Here is a 25,833-nt window from a genome sequence, read left to right as displayed (position 1 = left end):
TTATTCACATAAACTAATGATTTATTTTTACCTCTATAATAATACAATAATAAAATAATAAACCTGAACAAAAAAGTAACCACAACAATAAATTTGTCCACAATTAATTTCAATCTCAAGAATGATCACTATGAATGCTGTAACTCCATCTGCTATAGCGCCATTCCCACAAAAGAAACTTACACCTGGCATTTTTATAACATATATACCAATGATAATTACCATCATTATAAAAAAATACATACCATGCAGCAAATGTGTCCTCAAAAAACTAATTCAGAATACATGTTTTATAATAAACAATACAAAATGCTTTACAAGCTGACAATAAGGGAATATGGTTGGATGTACAAAGAGGGGAAAATAGTTGCCACATGTACGGTACCACATGGCTGGCTATTTTGGTACCTTGTAACTTTAGTTCAACAAACTTGGGAATCCTTTATTTGCCAATCAATTGCTGGTACTTGCCTAACACACAATGGTGTAGAATGTGGTTTCTTTGAATTATAGCAGAGGGCCAATCATTTTCACAAAATAGTTGCATGGATAAGAATTAACACTTAATTAGTCGTGTTGGCTTTCTTGCTTGTTTATTTAAGACAAATATTTAGCTATTGTGCAATCTGACCACAGCTGACCAGAATATATGAATAGGACACTTCCTGGGGGAAAATACGGCACATCACAAGGAGAAACGGCAAGTCTTTTTGCGAATTTCACGCATATTGGACCAGGAAGATTGATCAATATTTAGTGAAAACAAGGCTTTAAAAATGCCAAGAAAAACCTCCCTATTTTAGGTCCCAACCTCTATTTCTTTTATTTAGTCTCCCTACTTGGCTTTTGAAAAGTTCATAGGTATGCCTTCGACCCAGTTTTACGAAACCGGTAATCGTGCTAATATTAAGGAATAAAAGGTAATTACACATCAATGTACATGTATAGTTACCGGTCAAAATTCACTCTTATCACAAGCCAGTTTCAGGGTTTTAATCATGAACTGGCCTGTACTGCTGTCACAAAACAAACGAAATTTGCCAACTATCAACATAGGAGACGCTGAAACATCAAGCTTTCCATTGTGTGGAAAGTTACGATGTTTGTTCAGCTAAACCACAGAACTAAAATTGATTGATGCTGATCTTAGTTAACTATATGAGAATTTTAGCCTTTATTATTACCACTCTTTGTGAACATCTAAATTATGATGGTTATGTGCCTTGTACAATTAAACGTGCGTACCTTTTTAAAAATATTACCTCAATTTGTAAGATTGCTTTTATAATTGAAAATGAGTAACTCATGAGTGTATCATTCAGCGTAAATGAAAGTTATTACGGACTTGCTGAAATGTTATCTGGAAGAATGCAGTTTGGTTGAAACGATGAATAAAGTAAAATCTGCATCTAAAATGTTTGGGAATAAGTAAGGATTTAAGTGACGCTATGCATGCTTTACACTGTGTCAGTACTTTACATAATAGTTCAGCATGGTCTCCCTGGTAAACTCAAACGGCCTGCGAATTATGAAGTCTGTATTTACCTTTATTTAACTTCGTGTTGGAGATATCAGAAAATATGCACATGCAAAATAATAACAAAATCCATCACAGTACGGTGTAACAGTTTAATAATTGTTGGGTCACCAAAAGTTACTCTTTTTTACATGCCTATGTCTTAGGACACGGAAAAAACTGTTGTTTCTGTCCCAAGATTTACAGCCATTACAGTAGTCAACAAAAAGACCTGAAAACTCAAGTTTAGACATTGGCCTGCGGATAAGCCGACACCACCACCCCTTCTTACAGCCCTTTATTTTTTCCTAAATTATTTGGCTTATACATGTGTTTATATGGTAGCTGTTGGATGTTACAACAGAAAAACCATCAATATGATCTCCTAAGCTGTAGATGTATGAAGCCGTAGACCTGGGGAAACATATGGATCTATCACTAAGATCTCTTGTAATTGTAGACATATGAAGGCATATACCTGGGGAAACGAACAGATCTATCACTAAGATCTCCTTAATTGTAGACATATGATGGCGTAGACCTGTGGAGATCAATGGATATATCACTAAGATCTCCTTAATTGTAGACAAATGAAGCCATAGACCTGTGGAGACAGACGGATCTATCACTAAGATCTCCTTAATTGTAGACATATGAAGGCATAGAACTGTGGAGACAGACGGATCTATCACTAAGATCTCCTTAATTGTAGACATATGAAGGCATAGACCTGTGGAGACAGACGGATCTATCACTAAGATCTCCTTAATTGTAGACATATGAAGCCATAGACCTGTGGAGACAGACAGATCTATCACTAAGATCTCCTTAATTGTAGACATATGAAGCCATAGACCTGTGGAGACAGACAGATCTATCACTAAGATCTCCTTAATTGTAGACATATGAAGGCATAGAACTATGGAGACAGATGGATCTATCACTAAGATCTCCTTAATTGTAGACATATGAAGCCATAGACCTGTGAAGACAGACGGATCTATCACTAAGATCTCCTTAATTGTAGACATTTTAAGGCGTAGACCTGTGGAGATATATGGATTTATCACTAAGATCTCCTTAATTTCAGACCTGCCAAGATGTAGACCTGTGGAGACAGACTGATCTATCACTAAGATTTCCTTAATTGTAGACATATGAAGCCATAGACCTGTGGAGACATGGATCTATCACTAAAATCTCCTTAACTGTAGACATTTTAAGGCATAGACCTGTGGAGACAGATGGATCTATCACTAAGATCTCCTTAATTGTAGACATTTTAAGGCATAGACCTGTGGAGACAGACTGATCTATCACTAAGATCTCCTTAATTGTAGACATATGAAGCCATAGACCTGTGGAGACATATGGATTTATCACTAAGATCTCCTTAATTGTAGACATATGAAGCCATAGACCTGTGGAGACAGACTGATCTATCACTAAAATCTCCTTAATTGTAGACATATGAAGGCACAGACCTGTGGAGACAGATGGATCTATCACTAAGATCTCCTTAATTGTAGACATTTTAAGGCATAGACCTGTGGAGACAGACTGATCTATCACTAAGATCTCCTTAATTGTAGACATATGAAGCCATAGACCTGTGGAGACATATGGATTTATCACTAAGATCTCCTTAATTGTAGAAATATGAAAATGTTATTGAGGCCATATGCACATTAGGATAGACAAATCTATCATCAAGAATGTAACTGTCCAGAGATGAAACTGTATACCCAGCGAGACAGTAACTGTAACTGCATATAATTATATGCATGTTAGGATGGAAAATCTATGATTAAGATCTCTGTAACAGGCCTGTTGACATGGATGGATCTTTCAGTACTATTATCTGCTGATTGAGATGGCTGGAATGGTTGGATGGCCAGCTCTGACTGGATGATAGTGGATGGCTTCAAATGGCTATATTGTAGTTAAAGATAGTCTTACATCCTCGGGGCTTAAACTATGTAACAAGAAAGAGCAAACAAAAAGGTATTCTATAATTTAAAAGATAATTTAAAAGATAAATCTATTTCCCTAAAATACAAGTGAATTTTTTTAAAAATAACTTACAGTTGGGTGTGAATTCCTAAAATTTCTAAATGTTCTATCAATTCCAAGTAATATGTATTAGTCAAAAGATATTCCAAATGATAACTGTGGTCAGTATGCTTATATACCAAAACTACACAAGTAATCACTATGCTTTAAAATTTCAAAAGTATCTTTGAATAATTGTGTCTGGTTAGATCTTTTAGAATACAAGTCCAAACAATGTTTCTGAATATTTCACATTAAATCCTTTTCAGATATAATTCTGTTCAGCTATTAATTTCCCAGTCTTTAAATAAATTTTTATTTTCTGCACTCAATTTCATCAAAACTGAATTAATTCCAATAAACAATTCAAACTTCCCAACTATTTCTTCCAGGTCAGATGTTATGCTAAAAATGAACAATGCTGCAAACAAATCACTTAAAACAACCACCTAATACACAGTAGAAAAACAATACTTGGAATTTCCCGAATTAATCGTTTAGTAAAATACTTTTTGAATGACTAAGTCAACAACTGCTGTTAAAGTTTTATCCAGTCACAAACTAGGGCAATCTGACCTACCTACAGTACCAATGCCCTCCTAAGATCATGTGATTTTATTTTGACATCAATTCACCTAACAACCTATCTGGACCAAGTGATGGTGTTTAGTTGAACCTGGTACTTTGACCTTGAAATTTCATGAACGAAAATAGTACATATATTATACATGTACTCATCTTATAGTACATAAGCCATTCATAGGATCTTAGAATTACATATGTCATTAAATAAATTACTCTAATAAAAACTATATTGTAAACAAAATACACATGACGAAGATACATGTAACAGTAGATCTGTTGGATCCATTTATCCCCATGCATAGACTTAAAGGCCTGAAGGTCATGCTACAACATACAGTGGGCACTTATGCCATGAAGTGCTGCCATAAAAAAAAAATTGGGATACACTTCCCAAAGGTATCATAATGACTTGTGGAATTTTAAATTTTGCATCAATGTCACACTCTTTCTTTGCCTTGGTCAAGTTTTGCAAAAAAGTAGCCTACACACTCTTGGTCTGTATGCTGCACACACTGCATGGTACCAGCGAAGTACGATTTGTAGACAGACTCATGGGTGTCTTTCATGGCTTCAAACTTGTTACATTTATTAAACTTCAATGACAGGCTTTACTGAAACTACAAGATAAAAGAATACACAACAAAAATATATATATTAATGATTCAGCATGTTATTAAGTCACTAAAATGACACCTGTTACTAATTGGGTGAGCGAGCAATAGGTAGTGTGCACGAAACCAAGAATAGCAACATGCATCAATGATAGTGTTTTGTACCGAAAATATTCGCAAAATTTAAAAATAATATTTACCACCTTTTTAGGAGTGAATATTAATCCATATAAAACCAAAACCCTGTATGGATCATTCAAATTTATCACAAATTTGACCTCGGATTTATGGGTGTTTTGTACAATGTTGATGTACTGAAATGAAGTTTAAAAACTAGTGATACTTGGTGGTGGCAAGGGGAGGTAAAGTGCAAGAGTTATTGCCCTTTGTCTATATGAGGGACAGAAACAACAAACTTTTTTTTTGATGGGCTGGAATCGGGAGGTAGTAGGGTCATATCCCTAATGTGATCAGCTAACATATTTGAAGGAAAAAAGGTTTCTGCAGCAGAGTGTCTTGCCAGTTCATCGTACCATGATGTTATGTGCTCCTCCTATATGAAAAACATGAGTACCACAAAACATTGTGTTTGCCATGCTGTACCCATAACATAGCTGATAAATCAGTCCCCAAACCAGGACACTCAGGTCAAGTCACATGACCAAAGAAACAAAAACATTCAAATGAGTATAACAGCTTAAGTCGCATGCAACCTTTTGCTGTATCTGATAGAACAGTGTGTAGCCATAAATTGTATGGATTTACAAGTTGTTAAACACAGGATAAAACCCGGAAATTTTCTGCACATATCATTGAAAGGACCTTCAACTGACTGTAACTCAACAGCAGCAAGATATACTATCAAGTTTCTAAAACGTACACATCTGTCTGCACAAATTGCACAATTTAATGAACTGGAGAGCTCAGAAGCAAAAACCATCTAACAGTATCAGTACCAGTTTGGGGGAGATGATTTATCTAGTTATACATATTAAATCCAACTCTGAAATGAGCTGACAATACTGCTATGGAAATGTGAAACCAATGTTCACTGGCCACAGCATACAGACAAAATATGACTATGTACCTTTGTCGAATGGCATTCAACTCAGAGTCAGCATCTTTCTTGCCATTTTTCAAAGACTTGTATCTGCAAAGAAAAATACTGACTAGAAATTCACTCAGAGAACATGAATGTACCACCACAGAAACCTAACTGCAAAACTCAACAATGCAGATATATCAGCTGATAAAGTAAAGCACACTCTCGCTATAAGGCCCTTCACTGTAGCACATTATAAGTGGGTATTGTCTTGGATCCGGTTTTAATATGTAGCAGTAAAATTATATGTACTTCATTAAAGGCAGTCTCACTATAAGGTGGCATAATCAATTGCTCCCATAGACAGCATTATAATGAGGGACTTCCGTAACACAATATTATGTCCCTTCCACTTTCATGATGATGCATCAATGCAAAGTTATACAGTGCAGTATAGCAAATGAAGACAGATTATACCAAACTAAGTATAAGTTATGTGTCATACAGCTATTAGCTGATTAGGAAATATTTTTTTAAAAATTCAGATTTATGAACGCATAATATGTTGAATGAAACCTGCCAATACAGGGCTGAGCAAATCCCATAGCCCGACATCCTGGACTAGTCATTTCTGAAGTCGGGCAAGTAAAATTACCCAAGTCACTAGTCCGGGAAAAGTGCTTTTAAAAAAAGTCGGGCTAGTCATTATTTTCATGCTTTAATCACTATATCAACTTTTATTTGGCCAATCATACCCTCCAGGTGTACTGAATACTTGATTCTATCCCTCTTCATGTATACATTTACATCCTGTTACCGCTTGACTGCATATTGGGCTAAGCGACCAAATTATCGGCAAATCAAAACACGCAAAACAAAAGAAAGCCAGTATGATCAATTAGCAGTGTTGTAAGCGGTTTTGTTGCAATGAGTTTACTCAATCTAGATCATAACGAGCGGCTCACTATGAGTTTAATCCAGCGAGTCAGTGTAATTAAATTAATGAAAGGTACTTTACCGACATCATCATGTTTGAAGCGAAACAATTACACTAATTAATGAGCTGTTTCAGTTCATATTTAAAAGAGAAAATTGATGTTATGATCACTTTAGAAGTAGTTGTCAAGCAAGCTGATAGTTACTCTGTGGATAAAATGAGTTTGCTAAACTATTTTCGCAAGGAAGGTAATAATGGCGATTCGGAGAAGGTAAATTTGTTTGAAAATGGGGGGATATAACGTAAGATGGATACTGAGTGTGCAGTATCTTCAAAACATAAGCAACAATCCGTGACAGCAAAAAATGTAAAATATGACACTACTAAGAGACAGAAATTTTCAGCCGCATTGGGTTGATTGTTATCCCTGGCTCGGAAGGAAAGATGTTTTGCAGTTACTGCAAACAATATCCCAAAATGGCACAACTAGAAAATTAACCCAGTGTATTTGTCAGTGGAAGTGACAATTTCGGGATTGAACAAATCAAGTCTCATGACATGTCTGGACCCCACAAGGCCTGTGTAGCACAATATATGCATGACACTATCCAGCATGTGCATAAAATCAGTAAAGTCAGAGTTGCTGACACTCCACTAGGAAAGGCCCTTTCAAAATTAAATGAGACTGAAATGGAAAAAATGAGAGCTCTCTTTAACACATCCTACATCCTAGCCCGTTATGGAAAACCATTTTCTGATATGGAAATGATGTGTGCACTCCAGGAGAATAATGGTGTTGAACTTGGTGTCAATTATAAGAACAGATTCAGGGCATGAGACTTTGTTCTATCAATCAGTCAAGTCTTGAGAGAAGAAGTTAGGGAAATACTGAATTCCAGTAAATTCCTTTCCATTCTTGCTTTCCATTCTTGCTGACGGAAGTAGTGATGATACCATATCAGAGCAAGAAATTGTGCATGTAAGATACCTGGACAATGGAAAACTGAAAACCTCATTTGTCAGCAATGAGGGGTTGAAATCAGCTGATGCCTTGGGAGTAAAGGAAGGCACTGAAATGGGTTTGGAGAAAGTGGGTCTTACTTTGGCCGATCTTAGTAATGTTACTAGCCGGAAACCAACCACTGTATGTGCCAATTTTGACGGTGCCAATGTGATGCAGGGATTAAAAAGTGTAACTATGAAATATTTATTAGACTGTGCTCCATGGATATTTCCTATGCATTGTGTTGCTCATAAGTTAGAACTTGCAGCTCTGGATGCCGCCAAAGCTAGTTTATATCTGAAAAAGTCTGAGGAGACTGTAAAGGGGATTTTCCTGTTTTATCACTACAGCCCCAAGAGACGACGAGAAGTGAAGGCAATTTCAGATATACTTGACATGCCCTTGGCTCACGTGAGTAGTATAAAGCAGGTTTTTACCTTTATGCACATACAATATTTTCATGAAACTGAAGAAGCCAAATGTATAACAACCAATGCTTTTGAAAAATCAAATTCTTTTAAGAAATAATTATGTTGTATATTATTCGTTTGTTTTTTTCTATGGATTAAGTACATACGTCTCATCAAATCTTGGCAAGTGATTACCATTTTGCAACCAGTGAAAAGTAAGGTGGGACTAGTGAAGAGTAAGGTGGGACTAGTGAAGAGAAAGGTGGGACTAGTGAATTTTCTGAAACCACTTGTCCTGGACTAGTGGTTGAAAAAAAATTTTGCTCAGCCCTGCAATAAAAGTTATTTAAGGGACAAACATTTTGCCCTTCATGGAGCAAGGAAGCTCATCTGGTGGAGCATTGGACTCTATGGAGCCAGGGTTCTCAGTTAGTGGAACACTGGACTCATAAAGAAACAATTACGGGTTCAATACCCACCTATTCAGGGCTGGCTTCCATGGGGTGAACTTGGTAAAAGCACTTTGTGCCCATTTCCTTTGTGTGACATAGCAATAATGTGTTGAACATGTTTTCAGAGCCAATCAATGAACCAACCTTTGTAGACAATTTCTTTTATATACTGAACTTATATATGTAAGGAAGTAAAGAAAATGGTTTGTTTTCTAAGCAGGTGTCCTCCATCATGGTAAGGCAGGTTTCAACATGATATGATTGATACTAACCTTTCAGTTAAGAGTTGTAGAACTTTTTCTGGGGTGGTGTAAGTTCGGTATGTAGCAAAGAATACATTTACATAGGTGGAGTCCAACTCCCCCTTGACTGTGATCAGACTTTCAGTCAGTCTCTCTAAGTTTCCAGCTTTTATCACTCTTATTTTTTGAGTCTCCCACATCAGACGAGAGAATTCATTACCTTCTGCACACTCAGGCTACAAAAGCAAAATAACACAAGGATTTCAGATGAGTAAATGCAACAGATTATTGAAATGATATATACCACTGATAATGTCCAGCTGCAAGCTGCACCGATCTGCTGCTACATAATGTGCCAACAGATCTGCTACTACATAATGTGCCAACAGATCTGCCACTACATAATGTGCCATTAGATCTGCACCTACATAATGTGCCAGCAGATCTGCCACTACATAATGCGCCAATAGATCTGCACCTACATAATGTGCCAGCAGATCTGCCATTACATAATGTGCCAGCAGATCTGCCACTACATAATGCGCCAATAGATCTGCACCTACATAATGTGCCAGCAGATCTGTCACTAAAATATGTGCCAGCAGATCTGCTGCTACATAATATGACAGCAGATCTGTCGATGCATAATACGCCAGCAGATCTCCCACTACATAATGTGTCAACAGTTCTGCCACTATATAATGTGCCAACAGAAAGATCTCCCACTACATAATGTGTCAACAGTTCTGCCACTATATAATGTGCCAGTAGATCTGCACCTACATTATGTGCCAGCAGATCTGCCACTATATAATGTGCCAAAAGATCTCCCACTACATAAAGTGTCAACAGATCTGCTGCTACATAATATGCCAGCAGATCTCCCACTACATAATGTGTCAACAGTTCTGCCACTATATAATGTGCCAGTAGATCTGCACCTACATTATGTGCCAGCAGATCTGCCACTATATAATGTGCCAACAGATCTCCCACTACATAATGTGTCAACAGATCTGCTGCAACATAATGTGCCAGCAGACCTGCTGCTACATAATGTGCCAGTTGATCTGCAACTACATAATATGGCAGCAGATCTGCCACTAAATAATGTGCCAGTAGATCTGCACCTACATTATGTGCTAGCAGATCTGCACCTACATTATGTGCCAGCAGATCTGCCACTATATAATGTGCCAGTAGATCTGCAACTACATAACGTGCCAGCAGATCTGTCACTACATAATGTGCTGCTAATTAATGTGCCAGCAGAGCTGCCACTACAAAAAGTGTCAGCAGATCTGTCACTACATCAAGTGGCAGCAGATCTGCCACTACATAATGAGCCAGCAGATCTGCCACCACATAATGTGTCAGCAGAGCTGCCACTGCACTTTCAAAACTTTCCCAAATTAGTGATACTTATCTAAATATATATGACAATAGACTAAGCTGAACTGTAGATACTTCTTTACTGCTTTTACATTTTTAAGATCCATAAACTATTATTGCACAATCTTGTTATTGAGAAATAATCAGCAAACAAACTTTGTGTGAGGTATATAAAATATATATCTGAATCATAAATGTATACTGCACATAGATCAAGTCCAACTGCAAACAATACAGACCATGATCTCATGTTGCATAATGCACTGGCAGATCAGGATCTATGATGCACCTAACATACTGCATAGAAGATCTGTTGGCACATTATTCATTTATTGATGGCTGATCTAGGTCCATACAGTCTGTAACTGGATTCCACTTAATTTATAAACAAATATACACACTATAATACATGCCCTCTGCTAGGCATAGCATTTGTCACCAAATGCAAAAGAATTTTTAAAGTGGGGCTATTTTTTACTGAGTAGTGAAAGGTGAAGGCTACAAATTTTTATAATGTAAATTTTTCATTTTTCATTGATATAAACAACTCAGATCACTTAATACCTGTTTTTGCTATCTGCGGCAGTCAGTGGATCATGTCAGTAGATGATGAATAAGGGGGCGCTCACCAGTTATTATGTACTTTTGAGAGAGTGACGTATGTAAGGTGAAGTTGTTTGCATTTAAAACATGCACAATGGAGAGAATGTTGGCATACCTCTATACTACATTAATGTAACGTGGATATTTCTTTGGATATTGTACTTCTGGAAATTATACATGATCTAAACACACTGCTAACTAAAATGACTACTCCCTTGTGCTAAAAAATAAGCCTGAATTAGTCTAAATACACTATCCATAGCAGCTATTAAAATAGGGAAAATGAATTTTGCCAGACTAGACAATACCAGCTTCTGAAAGTGCAATTAGTGAATTACCAAATATAAAAAATGTAAAAAAGTTATCAGCTCTTTTTTATACAATTTACCTCTGAAGTTCAGGAAGTGAAAATGACCAAGTGGAGCTAGCACTTTTTTTGAAAGGTGCACATCTGGAGTAAGGCCAAGCTGTATACTCTATAACCCATATTACACCCATAAATCATACACCAAAATAAAGAGAATTAAAGGTTCTTTGAATTACACCTAAGATATACAAGGTATTTTTTAAATAGCCAGTATAACCAGTGAGGAAAGTCAGGGAAATTCTTTTTCTTTAAAATTCTAACCCTATGCAAAATGTGAAACTGTGGAGCGCCACCTATGACGTTATTCGATCATGATTGCAGCTAACTGCAAGCCGTCAGTTTTGAGAAGCAATTAAATGTGATTAATAGTAAATAAGGAATGGCCGGGGGATATATTCTATTGTTGAATAGGTCGGTAAAAAGATTCAGTGTCATTTGCACATGTTGTTAATGTTTATTGCAAATGAGAGTGTGAGACACACTTTAGACTGCTTAGTGCTTAGGGATTATTTACTTAGATAACAAGTTTTTGTGGTCTGAGCTGACCTGAGTAACAAACCTGACCTAATTACTCAACTGAACTGCTGACAGAAACAGTCCAAAGTAATGTATTTCATTGCTATAGCCCGATGGATAAACATTACATCTTTTCCAAGATGTGTGCAAAATAGGCCGACATATTGCATGTCATGAAAACAATGAAGTGATATCCCATGTGTCCAAAATTAATATTATTTTGACCAGAATATTCTAGTGACAACTGCCTCTTTTCAAATGGTAAGCATTGCAGTATTTTATTTGCATAAACTGGTTGAATTCGGTATTCGTTTCGCTTCAATACTGGTGATGGAAACATTAGGTGTGCAGAAATGCCCGACAGCATTGTATATATACTCTGAAAAATTGAATGAGAATTTCTACTGATGGGCCCAGTGTTGAGAATTTTTATTTCAGGAAAGCATTTAAGAAAGGGTCTTTTAAACAAATGAGGCAGACATTGATTAAGTGTCAGTGACATTGTTCATAAAGACTAAGCAATATTTTGTATTATCATTTATAAATTCATTCTTGAAACATTCTTATTCATTCTTGCTTTTCATATGCTCTACATTGAACTTCACATGTATATAATGGTATTGTTATATTTATTAATAATATTCTTGTGGTCTGCAATGTAATAAAAACATGCAAAACATGTTTTATTGTCATGTTAATAGAGGCAAAAAAGGGTCAATATAATATTACACATAAATGTAAGTCCCTGTGTCATGGCATAAAATGGCTTGTTTGGCTGAAAAGTGGCTCCAAATTTTCCAATTTGATAAACTTCAACTCACAAAGAAAATATCTACAAGGGAGGCCCTGTAATACTCATAAATTATAAAGATAATCAATAAAGCACTTAAAGACAGACGCCAAGAAAAATTGCTATGAATAAAGCATACATTTTTTAATGGTTTATGCAGCCACAACTACCAGAGAGAAATAAACAATATAAAAATTGCCAAACAAATCCAGTTTCAAAATATAGCTTGCCCACATCAATTATCAACCCATGAGTCAATGTAACCAGGACTGGCTTGTTACAGCTGACTTTGACTGCTCCGGTTGCTTAGTGGTTAGAGCATCCACCTTGGATATGGTTGGTCGCGGTTGAAAAAGGGGACACATCTCTATGGTTCATGGGTCTCGATAAATGTGTAGGATTAGAACATGTTTTGGAAAGCTCTTGTACATTCTCAAATGATACAAGATAAACTGATGGTTGCATTGAAGATAACACTGCTGCTGTGGCCTAGTGGTAAGAGCATCTGCCTAGGATGCGGGAGGTCGTGAGTTCGAACCCCGGCTGAGTCATAACAAAGGCTTATGAAAATGGTACTAACAGCTGCCTCGCTAGGTGCTCAGCATTGTGAGGTTAGTGTTAGGAATGGTTGGCCTGGTGTCAGGAAAATGTGACTGGGTGGGACATCATGATACATGTCTACAACATGATGCCCCAGTGCTAGACATCACAATAAACTGCCACACAGCATACCTCATAACAATGTGACTGAAAAATTGTTAAAGCTACGTTAAAACTCCAAATCACACACATCCACACAGAGACCCGACTTTATCACCATAATATGGATTATAAATCATTACATCTAGGACGTTGTCTAAAAGCCCCTTCATCATAAAACATTACTCCACCCCAAATGTTACTCAGAAATATTCTGACCAATCAAAAGCCTGCAATTGTTTATTCCAAGTAATATTTCCCTGTCTGAAGCAAAATTATGTTACTCAAAGTGTTAGGTAAACGGTTATGACATAGGGGCTCGACAAGTCCAAATAATGAAGGTAATTGGTCCCTTGCTATAAAGCACATGATTAAACTCTTTTCCCTCACCATAATACATCCAAATATAGTTCTTCACTATAATGCACCTCCTTGTATTACTACTGTTCCTCATTTTAAAGGATGTTTGTATGCTGATGTCCCTCACTATAAAGCACCTTAATACATAATTCTTCCTCATTATAAAGCATGTTTGTATGAGATATCTCTCACTGAAAAACACCTAAATATATTACTATCTTCATTAGAAAAAATGGATGTATACTGATGTTCCTCATATAAAGCAACCTTATATATAACTGTTCCTCATTATAAAGCATGTTTCCACACTGATGTCCCTCACTATACAGCACCTTAATATATTAATTTTTCCTAATTGTAAATCATGTTTTAACACTGACATCCCTCACTATACAACACCTTAATATACTAATGTTCCTTATTATAAAGTATGTTTTAACACTGATGTTCCTCACTATACAGCACCTCAATATATTATTATTCGTCATTATAAGCATGTCTGTATACTGGTCCCTCACTATATAGCACCTTAATATATTACTGTTCCTCATTATAAAGCATATTTGCAAACTGATGTCCCTCACTATACAGCACCTCAATATATTACTGTTTCTCATTATAAAGCATGTTTTTATACTGGCATCCCTTACTTACTATATAGCACCTTAATGTATCAATGTTCTTCATTGTAAAGCATGTTTGTATGTTGATGTCCCTTTGCTCTAAAGTACCTTAATTTACTACTGTTCATCATTATGAAGCAAGCTTGTTATATCCCTCACTAAAAAGCACCTTAATATATTACTATTCCTCATTATAAAGCATGTTTGTATGTTGATGTCCCTCACTATAAAGCAACCTAATACATTACTGTTCTTCATTATAAAGCATACTTGTATACTGATGTCCCTTCACTATAATGCTCCTTAATATACTGTCATCCCTCACAATAAAGCACATTATAATGCTATTCCTCTATAACACACCTTGGAATATTACAGTCCCTTAGTACAAGATACTTCAGTATACTGTTCTCCTATTAAGCAACTCAGTATGCAAAACTCCCTCTTTTAAGTCAATACAGACACCAACCCCATTACAATTATTACACTTTTATTGACTGCTGCTTAATTAGTGTCACATGATGATAATTATAGACTGAAACTTAATTATTGCAGCTTTACAGAATTGATGTTGTTAATTTAAATTTATTAAGCTTCAATATCTGCATATCTGCATGTTAGCCACCATCACTGACATGCTTAGTATAATGAGATTCAACTAAAATTGGGTCACTTGTATGATTCCCATGAGTGTTGTAATAATGTGAGAGCTCTCTATACCTGTGCTAGGGTGTAATACATAACACATTTTAAGTAAGTATTGTATACTAAAGGATATTATTGTGTTGTAACTTTCTTCAGGTAAATGCTGTATACCTGTACTAAGGTGAAAAGTAAATTTCTTCAGGTAAGTATTGTACACTTAAGATATAGTATGATAAGTAACTTTCTTCAGATAAATAATGTATACCTGTGCCAAGGGATGATGAATAACTTTTCTTTAAGAAAGCAATATATACCTGTGCTAAGGTGTGATAAGTAACTTTCCTCAGGTAAGTAATATATATATATATATATATATATATATATATATATATATATATATATATATATATATATATATATATATATGTATGTGTGCTAAGGTGTGATAAGTAGCTTTCTTTAGGTAGGGAGTATGTACTTGTCCTAAGGTGTGACAAGTAACTTTCTTCCAGTAAGCAGTACATACCTGTACTAAGGTGTGATAAGTAACTTTCTTCAGGTAAACATGGTACACAGCTCCCTCTTCTCGTTCCTCTCGCCAAAATCTTGTGACATCATCCTGTAACATAACAAATGCTATTAGATGAAGATATGTCGGGTGCTAAATGGCACAGCAGTATAATAAGCAGGTTATTTACTGCCAAGGCAAATGGAGTAAAGTGTCTGGCCCAAGGTCAGACCATGGTAGCCTATCTGGGCTGATCCATTAGTAGAATCTGAACCTGGACACTTTTGGTCACCCATCGAGCATGCTCACCACCAAGACTCCATGGCTCCCACTTCTATTAATTACCTATTAAAGATGCAATGAGTACTATTATATGAATCTAAAAGAGGGGTGAGCATATGCATTGAGTACTATTATATGAAACTAAGAGGTGGGAGGATACACTGAGTACTATTATATGAAACTAAGAGAGGTGGGAGGATACACTGACTACTATTATATGAAACTAAAAGAGAGGTAGGAGGATACATTAGGCACTATTGTATATGAATCTAAAAGAGAGGTAGGAGGATATATTTAGCACTATTATATATGAATCTAAAAGAGGTAGGAGGATGAATGAATACTATTATATGAATCTTAAAAAGGTGGGAGGAAGCAATGAGTAATCAAGTGAATCTAAAGGAGAAACAGGAGGATGCATTGAGTACTATTATATGAATCTAAAAGAGGTGCGAGGAAGCAATGAGTAATAGTATATAAGTCTAAGATAGGTGGAAGGAAGCAATTAGCAATATCATATGAATCAAAAAAAGATGGGAATATGCACTGAGAACTATTATATGACTCTAAAAGAAAGGGAGGATATATTGAGTACTATTATATGAATCTAAATGAGAGGGAGGATACACTATTATTATATGAATCTAAGAGAAGGGAGGATGCACTGAGTACTATTATATGAATTTAAGAGAGGTGTGAGGATGTATTTATAGGTTACTGCATTTGTATGGGAAAATATGAACGAGTTTTGGGATGGAATACTGAAAGACCTTGGAAGTGCAGTATATCCTTCCAACAAAATGAGTTCATATTTTCCCATACAAATGCAGTAACCTTTTTATTATATGCTCATTTTTTTTATTCTACCTAAGGTTTAATTATATGAACACAATACACTACAAGAAACAACGTAAATGAATGTATGCCGAATTCCAAACTAAATACACAAGCGCATATTCATCATTACACAAATCAACATTATTACTGCACACATAACTCCACCCAGATAAATTTAAACTTAGTCGCACGCTCGACATAACTTTCGAAAGAAAATGGTGTGTCTAGTTAAAATTGAAATTTGGAGTCATATTGTGAATGAATGTGCATTGCAACGACTTTTCCATTTGATCTGGAATGAATAGATTTTGGTATTGTTCTTGATTCTAGGAAATTTCGTGATTATTGACTGGATTTGAATGTGATGATTCCACATGAAATACATGAGATTTAATAAGCTAGGGAGAAGCATGTTGACATCTGAAAATGTATTTCTGTTTCTGTCACTGAATGTTTGAAATCTTAATGTGGGAAAAATATGAAGTCTTTCAATTGCAATTATCAAAAAGACGCTATGGAATTTAATGCTTATTTCATTTTGAGTGCAGTAAGGAGGATACAATTGCACTTATCATCGAAATTACAGCACAATTTCGAAATGTGTAATCCAGATTGAAAACCTATGAATGGCTCATGTAATTCGGATTTGCAGAATTAAGAAAATACATTTTGAGGAAATTCAGGATGTAAAACTGTAAGTATATTTTATTTTGCCATTCTTATCACCAGCTAAAGAAGACAGTATATGACTTGTCACTTGTATCTTATTTGTAAGGACCTTATCTTGCATTTTGTTATATAATGTAGCTAGCCTAAATCCATAACATTGTATCAACGTGGAATGTGCCAAAGCAGCTGGTATGTGGCAGTCCATGAAACATGTTTTAGTTCATTCAGAAACAAATTTAAACAACCACAACGTAAAGAGCATCTTACACGAGTGCACATGATTTGTGTACAAATCAAAAGTGCTGGCGTCTGCGTCCATTGTTTGTTTACAATAGAAAGTAGTTCCTTTATGCAAGTGAATGCTATATGTGTATTGCCGTGCGAGTTCAGCATCGGGTAATACTGAATGATTCTGACAATGTAAAGTTAACGGGGCAAAAAATGAGCATATAATAATGAGTGCCATTACATGAATCTAAAAAGAAGAAAATGTTATGTGAAGGAAATGCAGAAGATGCCTGATCCTTAAAGTCTTTGGGTAACATAATTTATCTTTCCTATTTTGTGTGTTATATTACTACAGTAGAACATCAATGATCCATCAGGGTATGGGACTGAGACCATGATGGATATAAGAATAGATGAATAATATAATATGGACATTAAAAGTATTATATAATAGACTGGGTCATAAAAAAATCATAATGTCTACATACATACATGTACCTGTTTTTAATATTTTGACATACAATACCCTGATGGTTACCAGAGACCGATGGTTAACTGGGTGCCAGATAATCAAAGTTCTACTGTATATGAGAGGAATATACTATAGATAACTTGACAGGTTAAAAGATGTTGACAATGAGTTTCTTCTTAAATGTTCTTTAATTAACAGAGAAGAATTGTGTATCAACTATGAAAGCTCTGAAATCACTGAGAAAGAGTTGGATATCACATAAATTGACTCTGAATTCACTGACAGACTTGTGTATCACATAAACTGATTATAAAATCACTGAAACATAGTTGTATATCACATAAACAGCCTTTGAAATTAGCAAAACAGAGTCGCAAGTCACCACAACTTAAGTCATTTATCAATGAAACAGACTCTGTAGCTTTTAACAATTTTTCAGTCATATCGCTATGTCTGCAGATTATAGTGATGTCTAGCACTGGGGCATCATGTCACAGACATGTGGCATGATGTCGCACTCAGTCACATTATCTTGACACTGGGCCAACCAGTCCTAACACTAACCTCGTAATGCTGAGCGCCAAGCTTATTTTACATTCTGTCCGAGTATTCGGGTGGTGGAGTGGTCTAAAGTGCTCGCCGTTACCAATCACTGCCGTCCCACATATGTCCTCATGGGTTCGAGTCTCGGGCCAATGTGGATATGTGAGAAAGCTTGCCAGAAGCTTTGTGTAGGTCGGTGGTTTCTACCGGGGATTTTGCCGGTTCATTTTTCTCTCAGGTATAATGGCCGCTATGTATAGCCTCTCACGCGCCAAAAACATGGCGTTAAACCGATAACAACAACAGGATCGTTAGCATGTAATTTGTAAAAGCGATGGTTATTATGTGAGACTCAGTTTCTTTTATTACACCAGTTTTACACCTTTGAATGCAAGATGGCAATTCACACAGAGGTTTATTTTAAAAATATTGCTCATTTCTCTTTAATTTATCGAGGCCATCGTGATCTGTTGGGGCCTATGCTATGCTATAGCGAGTCGATGCATCTATACTTAGTGGGTCAAGTTCAATATTGAATGTGTAGTCCTATATTGTCGATAAATAAACTCGAAGTCAGCAGTATTGACAACTTTACCTGACTGTCCTGACGACCTAATTCCATTCCTTCAACATTATCGCATTTTGTTTTCTACCAGATATACAATAACACAACAAAACACTTCTCATTCTCATAAATATCAAGATAACATTTTATCAGCCTATTTCCGGTCCACCATCAATCAGATGCAAACGTCAGTTTTCGGACCAATTCGACAATTTCCGCCCAAATATCACAGTCCGTAATGGCGTACTCTCTAGCAGCAGAGAGGGTGAACAGACCACTTAGGGGAATGGTCACCCTTGTGTTTTACCAAAAAAAATAGTGACCACTCATAGAGGTCAATTACCACGTCTACGATTATTGTTTGTCCCAAACAGAATTGTAGACGCCCCTCTCTGCTGCTATCAATATTGGGAATCATCATCTGAATCATGGGAATCTTCATCTGTTTCATCTTCATCTGAATCTTCGGAATTTGTTCTATGTTTCAAGTAATATTCAAGTTCTGATGGTGGTTTTTCTATTTTGGGATTTATGTTTTTTCTTTTTCTGTAATAGTTCATCAAACTTCTGTATCGATCTCCACCGCAATTTTTACAAATCTGATATAATCCTCTAACACCGTTGTTACAACCAACACAACCTCGTGGACCAGCATGAGGATTTTTCTTTATAAGATAATTATGTTTCTTGCAATATTCTCCACGGCATTTTTTATTACAATTGTTAGTGGTTCCTTGACGTAACCACGCACAGTTGTTCATTATATTAATGATATCTGTTTAATTCAATTTAATTTTATCATCACCCCTGTTACCCAAATATTTTATCAATACCCACACGATATCTTGTTCTTGGATCATGTAAATTTATTGTTATAAATCCATGCGGGGTAGCTTGCGCTCGTGAGAAGAAATTTTTGAATTTAATTATATCCATGTCACCACCACACCAGGTTTGATGAATATTTCGCAACGTGTGTGTGTCTACGCCATTAAACACAACTAAAATGTTGCAGTTGTCTCTGATCACTTTTGGTATTTGTGTATATCGTTGAGTAACATAGATCACGTCTGTATTTTTATGTCTCCCTCGGGAAAATATTCTGGCTGGATTTGATTGTTTATCTAGCATCACATCGTCGTATACAACTAAATTATTAATAAATCCTTCTATGGAATCTACGGATGGTGCTTCATCAATATCGGTTATAAACTCTATAACATCATTATCTTCATCCAGTAATCGCGCGTTTTCATTGAAATCTTTAAGTACATCATAACATCGTTGATCATCAACGGATGGTGCTACTAAATACAACTTATCCCATTTCAACCATCTCATTATCAGATTAAGTAATAATTGCGTCTTACCCGATCCAGATGGTCCTATGATAATCATTCTGATGGAGTTCGGTAGCGCAGGATGATGCTTAACTGGTTCTCGCTGCCGAGTTGCTGAGAAATCAATTATATCCATATATGTTATAACATGAATTTATATTGTTTACGCTGTAGAGTTAAAACTCCAACTATTGATTTAGCTACAGTTACAACAAAAAACAAAAAAATAGCGTACGGTGGAAAATGTTCTATGTGCTGTAGAAAGAAATTTTCATTTTTACCTAATAAGCGCGGTGGTGATATTGCTAATTTGATGTCAAAGTTTCCAGGTGCTCCATGGGCTAAATACAGCGGAGAAAAACATCTACCAGGATATAATTATTGCGGTCCTGGTACTCGACTCGATATCAGGCTCGATAATCAAGATCAACCAAAACCAGGCGAGGAACCAATAAATGCTATTGATCGAGCTTGTCATGCTCATGATGTAGCTTATAAAAGTCAAAATCTACAAGATAGGCATATTGCAGATGTAAAATTAATTCATTCATTAAATTCTATAAAAAATAAAAATATTAGAGAATCATTAGCTAATTGGTTAGTAAGATCCTCGATGAAAGGTAAATTAGCGATTGGGGCTGGTAATTAATAATGGAATCAATTTATTATTCACCGAGAGGATACTGGAGAGGCAAAGCAGCAATTGGTAAACTCGCTGATGCAGCATCGGTTAAACATTCTACTGCTAGCGCGTGGTTGTCCAGGCAGGCAATATGGCAAATTTATCTACCACGTCCTAAACAAATTCAGTACGCGTATTTCGATGTCAGTGTTCCTAATGAAGTTCATCAAGCTGATATTCTGTTTTTACCGCATGATACTGTGCGTGGAAAAACGTACAAGTACGCGCTAACCGTAGTTGATGTTGCAAGTAGATATAAAGAAGCAGAACCGCTATCAGCGAAAACATCATCTGAAGTAGCCGATGCGTTTGAACGAATTTATCAACGAGGACTTGGACCACAAGGTGGTCTGCGATGGCCACAGCTACTACAGGTTGATCCTGGTAAGGAATTTCTTGGTCCAGTATCATCGTTGATGAAACAACATAATACCAAAATACGACGAGGTCATACTGCAATTCACCGTGATCAAGCAATTGTTGAGCGATTTAATCGAACACTTGCTGAACGGTTATTTGGATATCAATACGCGAGGGAATTTATTCAGGATAAAAGATCTCGCGAATGGGTTGCAAGATTACCAGGCGTGATAGCTGCATTAAATAATGAGATCACACGAACAACCAACATGAAACCCATTAGCGCGGTCACAAAAATAAATATACCAACACAACGAAAAGATGCTGGAAAACAAAAAATATTAGGTGATGTCACAGTCAGATATTTATATGAGCCTGGTGAACTTGAAGGTGGTAAAGCGAGAGCGACCGATCCTATTTGGAGTGTTACCACACACAAAATATCTACCGTGACAAGATCCACTGGAAGAAATGTAGGCGTTTCCAGACCTGCAATCTACAGATTAGATTCGGCCGCTCCTCAACGTGGATTTACACGTGAACAACTACAAATAATTCCCGCGGATACACAACTACCACCGCGATCACTTCAGTGATTTCGATCACTTAACTAGCGCCTCTACGTCGATTACACTCAAGACAGGTTAACATGGTATTTTCTCGTGTATGACCGCGACTATTATCTTTTCTATCTACGGTAAATTGTCTTGAATCATTACTCGAATACCGCCATAACATTATACAATTACAACTGATGCAATGATTGTTCTGCTGCTGTTTTAACTTAATAATAAATTCAACATCAAGATCAAAGTCACGTTTATTTTTTTTTGTCAGATTGTTTGTATCCGATTAATTTTTTTCTTATTATATCATCATCGATGATGTTAAATTTATCAACGATTTCAGGAATTATGATTCTACGTAATTGAGATATATTTCTGACCCTCGATACCGCTAAATAAACTAAATTTGACCACTCGATGCGATCGTCTACAATCCAAACTCGTGTATCAGAAATAGTTAATCCCTGAGACGAGTGGATCGTCATAGCGTATCCCAACACCCATGGAGATTTGTCAGCGTTTATTGCATCTTCGACCACACTGATATCAACGGCGACAATATCATTTAATACGAGATTCTGTTTCCTTGACTCTGTCAAGGGTCCTGGAATATCAACATTAATATTCTGTTTTCGTGTATCTGATGGTCTATAACATAACGGAACGGGTAATTCTGAATATTGTTCTTTATGTAGTTGAAATAACTGTTGTTGTAAAGCGTCTCTGATTATTTTTCTACTTGCTACGATCAAATCGGTGGGTCTCCATGAGTTCAAAAAATCACTCATTGATGTCTCTGAGATCACTCCACGTATTATTTCACACTGAATTTTGTTTGATTGTAATCTGATTAATTTTTTAAACTCCTTCAAATTTGCATCAAGAGCTCTATGATCATCATCTATTTCTTCGTAATAATCAACGAAATTTTTTAACCAATCATGTGGAGATGGTCCAACAAAAGGCGGCGGTTGACCATGATCGCCACACATTATTATGGCGGTATTTTTCGTCAACAACCAATCAAGAAACATTTTTAATGTATCCAATGACACCGTGCATATCTCATCCCAAATAATTATTTTAGGTATATATTTTTCTCCCATCCGTTCAGGAGTCCATGTATCCCCGCGCCACCGAAAGAAACTATGATACGTACACGATTGTACTTGCCGCTGTTTCATCTCACGTGCGAGTCTATGTGTGGGTGTCAGCACGATTATATCTGAATTTCTAAAAACATTAATCGTTCGAGTTGTTTTGCCGCATCCACCAGGTCCATTGAGATATACTGTCTTATATCTGGTTATTGGATCACTCAACGATGGTGCCTTCGACATTTCTGATATTTTATTACCCTCACGATAAAAATCTCTCACTGGAACATCTGCTGATTCTACATAATTGTGTAATAGTTCCTTTTTTATTCTCCACGAACCCCGTCGTTCATCATTACTTGTAAATTTCATAACAGGTTCTAAATATTTACTTGAAATATAAAACGAGTCCGTTGCGACTCTGACTGCGGTCTCAGGAAATCTATTAATCATCGATAATAAATTTATAGAAACATAAGCCAACATGGAAGATCTTAGATGAGTATATTGCGGGGATACGTCATTTATGTAACTAACGATCGTACCTAATTTTGTTCCGTCGGATAAATAAACACTCTCTCGATTTACAAATGTATTTTTCGCCGTTGTATCAGCGATTATAAAATCGTACTCGGCATCATCTAGAATTAATCGTGCGTGATGTCTTTTATAATCATATGCACCACCTTGAGTAAATTTTCCTATAATTTTTCTACCGAGATCTTTTGCGGTTTTGAGTTTATTAGGAATATCATCTTCGGAAATATCCTTAAACTCGCTAATAACTTCAGAATCTGACATGGGCAACCAAACTTTGGTCTGTGCATGATATGATATAATTGCCTCACTGACCACCAACGATGTCAGTATCGCACAATCTAGCATATATCGCAACAAAACTATAGGTGCCCAACGTTTTTCACAAAAATGTCTGCCAAACCAAACATAACAAATCTTGAGAAGATTTTCGTTAAACTCGAACGACTCAATACAGGCGAATCCAGTCAGATCAAAATCAGGTAATGGTCCATTAATTGCCACTCGCGTCATCTCGTTTGTAGGGTGACCAAATCTTTCAAAGTACGTAGAACAATCTCCGTATCCCAGAAAACTTCCTGGATAACATGCAACCATATCAACCGAAATGACATCATTGTAATTGTATTTGGTATTCCATAATCCGCCATGTCCATATTCGACGCAACTTGCGCGTACGTCCTCGAGTAAATCAAATCGTGTTGGTTTCCATGAATTTCGTTCTCTGGCGAAATGAGCCGCAACAGACGGAACAGTAAAGCAATTAGTTAGTAATTTGTCAGTATTTTCCGCGTGCTTGCACTGTAAAAACGTCGCAAGATTTTTCATCTCGTCATGGAGGGATTCTGTGCGATATATTTCACCGTTCGGTTTGACAAACTGATCAAATTCACCCTCCTCATTACTTTTAAATAACCATACCGATACAGGATCGGTTTTACTTATTTCGTTGATAAAATCAAACATATCTGGGGAGTAAAATCTAACAGTTCGATCACGTGGAAATATTGTTACCGCGTTAGTCCATGCGTGCGCGTTATGATCGATAATATTTATTGGAGCTCCCTTCGATTTATATTTCGACTGGTACAGTACTTCTCCCGTTATTGTCGCCACAGTTATTGGAAATTTTAATATTTTTCCTAACTCAGCAACATCTTTTATTGTAGCACCGGTATCCTTAACTGAATCAGCCCACGAGTTTATTTTTTCACGCCTTAAATCAGTTAATCCATTTCCACGCATCGCGTTTGTAAAGTGTTCTATTACTCGTTCAGCCACACAATTTAACCTTGAAAATTTCATCGGCGCTAGTTTATCAACGTTAGGTTTTTTATTTATCTCATAAATTCCATAAATAACCGCCGTTACAGGATATGCTCGCTCATAATACGGTTTGTCAATACCAGTCAATAGACCCGGTCTGGAATTTTTACTTAATATGATAGTTTTATTATTGCCAAGGACAGGATCATATTTGTCACGGATAATCCAACTATCTGTTTCTGTTAATACAATAAATTTTACTCTGAAGAAATATTTTTGATTGCCCTCGTATTCAGCGATGTAGTTAATGATAGTTGCCGCTCGCTTGTCGTTCATTGTGGCGTCCGTGACAGTGTTGCGTATAATCTTGAACGTTGACCATGTATGAGATGCACCATCCGTGTAAAATTCTTTCTTGGCGTCGTGAATTTTCGAGATCAAACTTTTATTTTTCGGATCAACCAGATCTCGCACTGGCAAGTCAGAAGATAATCTGTCAAGGTTGAATTTATACTTAACAGGCCTAGTTTGGGATAATCTCTCAAACTCGTTCATATAATTAAAACAAATATTTAAATAAAGAAAATTATATATATATATATACAATGTCCCAATGCAGATGGCTGATGATCGGCTCAGTAAATCGATGCAACAAATCCTGTAGAAAGGAATTTTGTTGGATGCACTCACAAAACATACGACGAGGAAGTCTAGGACCAATACCATGTCTACGGTGTGGTATTGGAGTGCGAGGAAAGACAGAATTATGTGGAAAGTGTGGCGGGAAACGGTTCAGAGAACTTAAAAGATATTATGAAAAAAAAATAATAGCGGTGAAAACGCTATAAAATCCGTGAGGGATTATATATCAAGATTTCAGACAAACAATGATTTAAACATATAATATTATTATAATGGAGCAAAATATATTTGTCCCACATCCTGTCATAACAAACTATGAATCAAATATTAATGGTATCATCAGACACTGCAAGTTGAAGAAACAAGTTGGTTATATTACTAATGCTGGTTATCT

The 25,833-nt window shown here is 36.3% G+C and overlaps 1 protein-coding gene across 1 annotated transcript in view; it reads right to left on the bottom strand.

Moving 5' to 3' along the window:
- Nucleotides 1–19,130, bottom strand: part of LOC149779078 (ral guanine nucleotide dissociation stimulator-like 1) — a 78,831-nt gene extending 59,701 nt beyond the window's left edge. Inside the window, exons 1-4 of the mRNA XM_089939630.1 lie at nt 18,980–19,130; nt 15,372–15,464; nt 8,881–9,086; nt 5,852–5,914 (exon numbers count right to left, since the gene is read on the bottom strand). Of these exons, the coding sequence (XP_089795756.1) occupies nt 5,852–5,914; nt 8,881–9,086; nt 15,372–15,464; nt 18,980–19,006 (389 nt within the window). The 5' untranslated portion in view covers nt 19,007–19,130. The remainder of the gene's footprint in view (nt 1–5,851; nt 5,915–8,880; nt 9,087–15,371; nt 15,465–18,979) is intronic.
- Between the last annotated feature and the right edge of the window lie 6,703 nt (nt 19,131–25,833).

This window comes from Sinohyriopsis cumingii, chromosome 17 (genome assembly GCF_028554795.1).
Source record: "Sinohyriopsis cumingii isolate HCF-2022 chromosome 17, ASM2855479v2, whole genome shotgun sequence".
Taxonomy (NCBI): Eukaryota; Metazoa; Mollusca; class Bivalvia; order Unionida; family Unionidae; genus Sinohyriopsis; species Sinohyriopsis cumingii.
The sequence above is the reverse complement of the archived record's forward strand: the minus strand, read 5'-3'. Positions and strand labels throughout refer to the sequence as shown.